Below are 9578 nucleotides of genomic sequence, written 5' to 3'. Positions count from 1 at the left end.
TGTCCTGCCCTGCCCGTCACCAGCCGCGCCGCGGGCGGGGCGCCGCCGCACGAATCGCCTCTTCCCCGCCGCCGCCGCCCCTTTAAACTCCGCACGTGACGCGCCGCGCCGCGAGCCGGGCGCGCCAGGGCCCGCGGCCGCCGCGATTGGCCCAGGAGGCGAAACAACAACAGCGCGCGCCAAGCGCGAGCGGGCTGGCCAGCCCCACCCCCCGCCGCGGCGGGCCAATCAGCGGCCAGGCAGCGCTTCCGAAGAGGAAGCGAGGGGGAGACGGGAGGCGCGCCCGCCCGCAGCCCGCGAGCCCAGTTACTTTCGAATTCTGCCAATCGTACGGATGCCTGGCCAATAGGGCCGTAGAAGGGTGGGCGAGCCCCGCCCCAAAGGGCGTGGCCTCTCCGTTCTCCCCGCGCGGTTGGCTGGCGGGACCCGCCGCACGGTGACGCCAGAGCCGGGTTCGGTGATTGGTGCCGCCCAGGCGCGAAATGTAACGCGGGAAAAGCTGGGGCTCGGCCTGGGCTGTGGGTGCGGAGGGGTCGCGGCGGCGGCGGCGGCTCCTCGGGCGTCGCCGGGACCGCGAGCGGGAGCCGGCGCCGCTTCGGAAAGGTGCGGGGAGGCTGCGGCTGCTTCGCCCCGGCCGTCGCTATGGCCGGTGGCCGCCGCTGACTCTGCGGATCGGCTCGGGGGAGGGCGGGAGGCACCGAGACCCCGCGCGGGGCCGCCGTCCCTGGGGATGAGCGGCTGAAGCGGCCTGGCGGCGACAGGATCCCCGCGCCGCGCCGCACCTCGCCTCCCCGGGACGCGGAGAGCGGGGCTGAGCCGCCGCGGAGCTTCCCCACCCCCTTCCCCGTGCCGGTGCCTGCGAGGGGCGGCGATGGCGGAGCGTCCGCCGCCGGGCCCCCCGGTGATTTTTTGCCAGGACTCCCCGAAGCGCGTCCTGGTGTCCGTTATCAAAACCACCCCGATCAAGCCGTCCTCCGGGACGGGCGGCGAGGAGCCGGCGCCCGCCCCGCCCATCCCCACCAGCCCCGGCTTCAGCGACTTCATGGTGTACCCCTGGCGCTGGGGCGAGAACGCGCACAACGTGACCCTCAGCCCCGGCGGCCCCGCCGCCGCCCTCGCCGCCTCGCCCGCCCCGCCACCGCGGGGCGGCGCAGCTGGGGCCTCCGCCGGGGAGGACGAGGAGGCGGCCAGCCCGGACAGCGGCAGCGCCGGCGGCGGTCACCTGAAGGTGAGCGCGGCGGGGGCCGGGAGGCGGCAGCCGGCGGGGGGAACCGCGCAGTTAAAGGGGGACCCGCGGCGCCCACCCCTCCCCCTTCCCCCCCTCCGCGYCCCGCTCCTCCCGGAGATTTAAAGTGAAGTCACTTCCGGGTGCGGCGCGCGCTCCGCTGGCGTCACGTGCGGGGGCGGGGCCGTGCCGGCGGGGGAGGGGCCGTGCCGCGAGCCAGCGCGGGGAGGGGGGCGAACGGCCCTAACGGCCCGCGCGCGCCGTGGGGAGGGGGTGACCCGCCAACGGCCGGGCGGGGAGGGGGGGGAAGGGCGAGAAGCAGCCTCGCGGTGGTACCGTCCGCCCTGTTGCCGCCCGGGTCGTGCCGCTTTTGCCGGTCCGGGAGACGCAGGTGGGCAGCGCCGGGGCAGGGCTCGTCCTCGGTGCCGACATGCCGCGCATCGCCGCCCGGCTACCGCCGGGCTCTTGCGCTGCTTCTAGAAGTTACTGTCGTCGCTCTGGGAGGCACGCCAAACGGCGTGACCGCTGCCGGCGCTGCCTTCAAAGGCACGCGTTGGGGGGAGAGAACTTAAAAAAACGCATACTGCCATCTGGTGACTCCTTTGAGTCATAAGCTATATTGCTAAGGAAGTCCAGGCTTAGTTTGCGCAGCTCTGCTATTTTACCGATCTTTGGGCAAGTCTACATTACGGCTGTGCAGTGTATTTTGGGGATAGTGCTAAGTGTGTTATTCCTGTGGCGAGGTCTTCCATGAAAAAAGCTTGTGGTCTCCCGTGTATTATTTTAGCAAGTCCCTCAATTACGTTGAGATTGTGTAAGAGTACTCGTATTGCTGTATGTTTTCAAAAACTGCATTTAAGTTGTACCACTTTGAATTTTGCTTTTTCTTGTCTGTAGTAGACTAGTTCAGAAGTATGTAATTGCTTGGGTCTCCAGTCAACTTGGTTTAAAAACTAAACAGGGAAGAGTCTTAAACCATTCTTCTGTTGAATTGGTAACTTACTTGTAAGTTCCTGCAGGGAAAGTTATTGCTGCCTATAAGAGGTTTGGATGGCTTGTGTGTGTGTGTGTGTCTAAATTGCTTACGTAGAAAAGCATGGTACTTCAATTTCTTAATTATTTTAACACAGGATGGGATAAGACGTGGCCGACCAAGAGCAGACACAGTTCGTGACCTAATAAATGAAGGAGAGCATTCCTCTAGCAGAATACGTTGTAATATCTGCAACAGGGTGTTTCCACGAGAGAAATCACTGCAGGCACACAAACGAACCCATACTGGTAGGTGAAGAGACTAAAAGGAAGATGTGACTAGCTGATATAAACAACTTACAAAGAGCCTAGGAAGGGGGGAAAAAACCTTCAACCAGTTAATATTTTAACATAACTGTTAAATTAATTGTACTCTTCTCCCAAGGCATGTTAGTGCAATCGGGCAAAAATAAGTCTTTGTGTAACTTCTTTTGTCAACTGGGTAATGGTAGCAGAAATTTGGGCTAAGGCAAATAGCGTAAATATTTTATCTGCTATTGTCAGAGGTTTATTTAGCAGGAGGAAAAATTTTTCCAAAGCTTGATGTTCTGCACTTGACCATTTTTTGACTATTTTTTCATTCTGACTGCCTGTTCCATGTGAGTGAGAGCCAGTTTTCTTCATGTTTGTGTAGTTTTCACATAGTAATTGAAGAGTATCTGTTAGAGGAGAACATATCTTAAAAAGAAACTGGCAGTTTGGACAGTGTAATACCTTAATTGTATAGCTTAAATCTTGAGAAAAGACTTCAGATGCTTAAAATCACTGTCCTGTTGTCTTCCCATACCATCTCCTTATTTAGAATTTCTTTTCTGGGCTGGAGGTGATCACTTTAATTTACTAACCTGTAAATATAAAACATCTCTAGAAGGTAAATTACAGATCAGTTAAAATACAGTATCAGCTCACTGGGTGCCCATTGGAGCTTGAACTGAAAGGCAGATGTTATTTTTTTTTTTTACACTAAATAATTTTTTTTCTTCACATTCTAACAAGACTCTGTATTTTGCAACAAAGTGTGAACTATCATAGACACTTAAAAACAACAACAACAAAAAGCCCTTGGTTCCCGTGGTCTTTTTTCTGACTGAAAGAAGACAAGACTGTGTATACTAATATTAAAGGCTAGTTTCTTCATGCTTTCTCATCAAAAGATGTTTTTATTTCATGTGCTTGAATTATGTGTTGAACTTGGGAATTAAACATGGACTACTTAATTGAGACTAATTCACCCCGATGTTTCTCTGCTAACTTAGTAAGGTTGCGTCACCCTCTTCTAGTTGTCCTTCCTGAAGAGTGGCATGGGACACCTTTGCAAGCATGTACCCAATCATACTTTCTTGAGAGACAGGGAAGAGATACCTGCTATCTCTGTTCTTCCCATTCCTGTTGTTACAGTTGGCATATGGAAGTCCTCCTTGATGGTTGGCCTAAGAGAGCTTTCTTGGCTGAAGTCTAGAATAAGGCTGTCTCCCTGTTTATCTATTACAGCTTTTTTCAAAAAGTCCAATAATATTCTCTAAGAAGATGCTTCTTCAATGTTATACATCCCTGTATTATTGACCTCCATTATTGCTCTAGTTCAGCCTCTGTTAATGATAAAATATACCTGGTTGTAACTTGAATTACATTACTTGTAATTTTGTTCTACCTATAACCTGTTCTATTATAGGATGCTATGTTTACAATATACTGTGTATGTTTCATTCCACACAAGTTTTATAACTGTATTATTTATAGTTCTACCAATGCTTTAGGAAAAACTTGCGTCAAAAAAGTTCTTAAAACAAACAAACCCCCCCCCCCCCCCAAACCTAACTATCGTGAAAGCCTGAGGGCTTAGACTCTGAAGGATAGGTTGCAATGCTCAGAGGGGGAAAACATTAACAAATTCTTCTCTTCTCTTAAACTGCCATTCCTTATATCAAAAAGGCTGAGATGCTGCCATGACTGTAGTTCTGCAGCCTTACAGGAAACCTGTACACTATTAAGTTTTCTTCCTTAGAAGTTTTCAAAGGTAGAGCACAGCGGCATTACTTGCCACTGCACCTACTCAAATTGAACAGAAGTAAGGATGGCTCCTTGATAGAGCACTGCAACAACTGCAAATGAGATGTGCAATGGTCCTTTTTCTGCCTCGCCCAAATTTCTACTGCAGTCCAAAAAAAAGAAAAATCTTGACAGTGACATAGAAAAAAGTCCATTCTCTTCTCAGAGGGGAAAAAAGTGAGGCCTACCATTGTCTGCATTGCCCTCAGCCCATCCTTTTTATGCCTTCTGAGGTTATCTTCCACTTCAACCCACCTGAAGCTGACTTTCAGTGTGACTGGAAAAATGCAGTAGCATTTAATATGCACTTTGACATAAATATCTGTTTGGGGTAAAAGTTGGTGTCTGGTATACTAAGGCTTTTTGAGTAGATGCGAGTGTCTGAGGGAGTAAAACGAGAGCTTGTTCGTGTAAGTCTCAAGCCAAGGACCACCACGGAATACTGTGATGACTCTTCTTTCATATTCAGCTGTCACAAATCTGTTCTGTCATTATTTTTAAGGTGAAAGGCCTTATTTGTGTGACTATCCAGATTGCGGGAAAGCCTTTGTTCAGAGTGGGCAACTCAAAACTCACCAGCGTCTTCACACAGGGGAAAAGCCTTTCGTCTGCTCAGAGAATGGTGAGCCACCGGAGAGTAACTTGCGTGTTCAGAGCTAGGGTCAGTCTAGTACTGGGAATATATGCACGCTCATGTGGCAGCACTCTGTATAAAACCTTTGGATCTTAACTTTGGAGGAATGTCTAAGGAAGGGAGGAGCCATGCAAAATCTGTGCATAATCATGCAGACTTATATGTAGGAATTGCATATATTATATAAGCAGGTTGTCAGTAATTGCATCAGTTGATACTGATGTAAAAAATGACTGGGTGTGGTATGGGCATGCAAGTTGAACGTGCTGTTCTCAACTGAATCCAGGTTTTTGTGGAGTGCAGAAGGTTAGATTCAGCAGCATCTTCATCCCAAAGATGTTAGGCTTTCATGTCGGTTGACTGCTTTCCTTAATATGTTGTCCATTGGTATCTTCTGTTTTTTAAGGCTGTTTAAGCAGATTCACACATGCAAACCGTCATTGCCCCAAGCATCCCTATGCCCGGCTGAAGAGGGAAGAACTCACAGACAGACTCAGTAAAAAACAGACAGCTGATAACAAAGCTGTGGCTGAGTGGCTAGCGAAGTAAGTTCCCTTTATGGTGTGATCTCTCTAAAGTCCTAACAGAGTGGCCTGAGAAAGCCACTCTGTGGCTTATTCTTAGGGGCAAAAAACCCTAACAATCCAAAACTGGCTATTCCTTAGCATGATTCAGCCCAGTCTTGCCTTTTCTTTGAGAGGTGTTGACTGCTGGTTAAGATGAAGTTTCTCCTGGGGCCTTTTCTCATCTGTTTTTCCTTCTTCACTTAACTTCTCTTTGTTTGAAGAGAACCTGTTAAAAATGCTGAGCAAAGGAGGCCTCTGACAGCTTAAATACCGCCATGTAAGGGTTGAAAGATAAAAACCAAATACATTGATCAGTCTCAGTACTTGGGAGGTTTTTGCCAGGTTTGAATAGTAGTTGGTGCATGAGTTATACATAATTTAAAAGCATTCTCCACCTTTGATTTCTAGATACTGGGAGACTAGAGAACAGCGTGCTCCCACTTTGAAAAGTAAAGCAATCCAGAAAACGGATCAGGAACAGCAGGACCCAATGGAATATCTCCAGTCTGATGAAGAGGATGATGAAGACAAAAACAGCGCTCATTCAGCTGCTTGCCGCCGCCTCCAGGAACAGCGTGAACGCATGCATGGCGCATTGGCTCTCATTGAGCTTGCAAACCTAGCTGTGGCACCACTGCGACAGTAGTATAGGAACAGAGTTTGCCTATACAAAATGTACTTCCTGGTGGTACTTAACCAGTTAGATCCTGGGCATAAGCTAAGCACCTTATTTGCTTATCATAGGCTGCTATTCTGTAGAATTTATGAAGAATGTTGTTGCCTCATAATGTGGGGTGAGAGAATTGCACTTTTTGTAAGGTAAAAGACAGATGTAAAGTTTTTAAGTATTTTGTAAATACAGGACTGCATAATGCAGGGTGGACAAATTACATTTTGTGGGAAGCTAGATTTTGCAAGGTTAACTCATTTATTTGAAGCAGTTTTCACAGGAAGCACTTTCTGAACACAGTGTTTGTGGCTAGCAGAATGGTACGTGTGGCCAAAGAAGGCTGACAAAAGGAAAAGTATTTATCTGACTATTTAAGCAAAATTATATTAAGTGGTAGGTCTGAAAATACTGTAAGCAGCAATGGAACCATGTTTTCTAATATTAGTGTATTTTTACCTAGTATCACCAAGGCAGAAGGCAAAGCTTAGATATCTCAACTTGTAGAGGGGAAGAAACTGCTTCATGCAGAAAATTGTAAGATAGTTCAGGATCTTCACTGTGACTGCTCAAGGTATGAGAATTGACTTTGCTATTTTGTTTTTTGATTTGATCTCAGCAGAATCTCTTGGTTTGAGTAGCACTTGTTATTCCTAACATGATGTTAGGAACCTTTGCACATTGTTGGGTTTATCTGAAAATGATTAGTCTTGCAAAGTCTAGAGAGAGGTAGACAATTGGTAATATTTTTTCAGATATTTTTGGACCCTGTAATGATTTGGCACTTGTTTTTGTTAATAAAGGGGGTATTTACAGGGTGGTATTGATTTGTAGTAAACTATTTTAGATCTCTTAGTAGCAAACACTAAGTTTTAAACTATTGCTTTTATATGATTATTAGCAAATAGAAGCCTCCATACTTCCTGTGCATAAAGCCACCTTATTGCTTTACTTCAGGATAACATGCCGATTTTGTGTTCACTAACTGTAGCACAGCTATCAATTAAACACTGCAGAAAAGTATTCACTATACAACTAGAAAATAGGCTTCCAAAGGTAGTTGCAGGTGTGTTAACTATGTGATATCATATATTTCCCAAATAAATGAAGTTGCAGAACACTGCCTAGTACTCTCAGATGTAGATAGAAAATGTTTAGCAGGACATCTTGTCACCTCATGAATATTATCTACTTTCAAATACCATTGTCTCACATGATTTTTTGTGTGTGKGTGTATTTTGCTTGGCAGGCAACCAGAGATTCCTAATATGCTAACAGCATTTTGTTTTCAAATTGGACACGCTCTTTTTTCTCTCTCATTTGAGGTACTGCTTTGGGGATGTTAATTCATATTTACTGACCTGCTTGTTCTTAACTCCTCCCTCTCATTGAAGGTCAGGAAATTCAGATGAGAAGGGAAGCCACTTTCCCTCTTGCTTAATCAAGAGGAAAAAATTGCCCAGTTACTTGATATAGACTGACTAAATGCATACAGCTGTTTAAGAAATATAGTGTAATTTTACAGCAGAAACTGCAACTGTTGCATTATGTTCTCTGATAATTGATACCCGCTGTGGTAGAAAATTTTATTAACCTCGTTGTTTAAAGTCATGTATTGATGCACTTAACTAGAAAATAATCAGATTTAAAAAAAAAAAATCACCTTCATTGAATGTAATTAGTTTTTGCACCAATGATACGGTTTAATTTCTGTTTTCAGTTCCTAAACTTAGTTGACCTCAGGCTTATTTGTTTCTCTTTCAAGTCTTTTGGGCTTAAGGAAACAAAACACTTTGTAATTCTTCTAGGCTTCTTAGCCTACATAAAACTGCCTGGCAATTGATGGGTGTCAGTTTAGAACTTTTAAAACAAATCCTTTTGACCATTCAGTTGACTGCATACAAGTAGTCTGATCCTAAGATAAGTCCTGAGTGTTATCTTTTGTACTTGTGAATGTTGAAAATTGCTTCTGAGTAGTATTTTAGAGGGCATGAGACTGTAATCACTAGCCAGTTGCAGGTTGAAGTCATAATTTATGTCAATAAATTGATCTTCCTAATCAGCTGTAATGCTTTGGACAAATTGCAGAATATTCGTCCAGTATGACAAGTACACTGAATTCTACCTAGCAGTAGGCAAAATTCAGACAGCTCAAGCAGTTTTGTCTAAGTGACATGTACAGTGTAAGATACCAAGTAAAAAAATTGAGGTGTGGAAGACTGCTTAAGTGATTATGTACAACATACCTTGAAGTGTTCTGTGCTTCATAAGATTAAGCTGTAGTTTGGCATGACTTAACAACAGAAGAGTAAATATGCTGTTATTTTAATAGGCGCTTTGAATAAAAGGTTGGTTTAATTTTCAAGTTTAGCATGTATGTGTGGTATTTGGTAATTCTTAATACTTCTCTCTTCCTTATTTCTATAATCCTGTTGATGTGACACATAACAGAACGAAAGGTATTCATTTTTCCTGTTTGCTGAAATTTCACACATTTACAAGTTGACCTTTTAAAGCATGTTCAGAGGCAAATTTGTTTGAGTTCTTTGACAAAATTTTGAAAATTCATTTGAAGTAAAGAACAGGCCTGATGTGATGCAGCAACCAGAAGCTGGTAAGCAGGCAGTGGTTAGATGTTCTTGAAGCCCTTTAACCTAGAGATGGACAGCAATACTTTGTCAACTGTCGTTTTTTTTTTTTCTTTTTCTACTTTTCAAGAACGCAGGTGCTTATAGATGCTGGAACTCCCACATACTCATAATTGAGAGCTTTTTCTGGTGAGACTGGTTTGAGAATGGACACAAGTGTGGCACTATTTTGACAGCTAACTCATTTTCCCCATAAGATCATGTACTACCCACTTCAAAATTACAGAATCGGCAGCATTTTGTCATGCTAGATTTTTATCACACATAACCTTCCCAAAAGAACTGAGCCAGAGTTTGTGAGAAATGCTTGGCAGCAGGGATTAAATCTCAATAGTTCTCACTGTGGATTTTGCAATCTTTTATGCCTCCACAAAAGGGAAAGTGGTTAAAAAAGTGAACCACTGAGTTTGGGTTCACTACCACTCACGTTTCCATAATCCCATGTATAAAACTCAGGAAGGTTTTGCATGTGTGTGTGTGCATACACACCTAGAGGCACTCGTTTCCCCGAGCGGCTGCAGAGCGGCACCAGGGCCCAGCCCCGCGCAGCAGCGGCGGGAGGGGAGGCTGCGCCCCGAAAATAGCGAGTTAGAAGCTGGGAGATGAGGGACGGAGAAAGGGGCGCGGTGGCTCCGAGGCTTCACACGGTCCCGCGGGCGGCAGCCGGGCTAACGCCCCGCCTGTAAGAGCGTTTGAACCCGCTTTTGCACCCCGCGAGGTTCCACCGGCGCCGCCCCGTGCCGCCAGGGGGCGCCCA

General features: G+C 46.3%; 1 protein-coding gene across 1 annotated transcript; it reads left to right on the top strand.

Annotated features, from left to right (window-relative positions):
• The first annotated feature begins 322 nt into the window (after positions 1-322).
• ZNF367 (zinc finger protein 367) lies at positions 323-8541 on the top strand. The gene is made up of 5 exons (XM_026088498.1): positions 323-1228; positions 2356-2506; positions 4809-4928; positions 5347-5485; positions 5915-8541. Exons 1-5 carry the CDS (start codon positions 872-874, stop codon positions 6150-6152), a joined length of 1005 nt encoding a protein of 334 aa, XP_025944283.1. The 5' UTR covers positions 323-871; the 3' UTR covers positions 6153-8541.
• Positions 8542-9578: the final 1037 nt, after the last annotated feature.

This window comes from Apteryx rowi, unplaced genomic scaffold (assembly GCF_003343035.1).
Source record: "Apteryx rowi isolate R43461 unplaced genomic scaffold, aptRow1 scaffold_77, whole genome shotgun sequence".
Lineage (NCBI taxonomy): Eukaryota > Metazoa > Chordata > Aves > Apterygiformes > Apterygidae > Apteryx > Apteryx rowi.
This window is presented reverse-complemented; position numbering and strand designations above follow the sequence as displayed.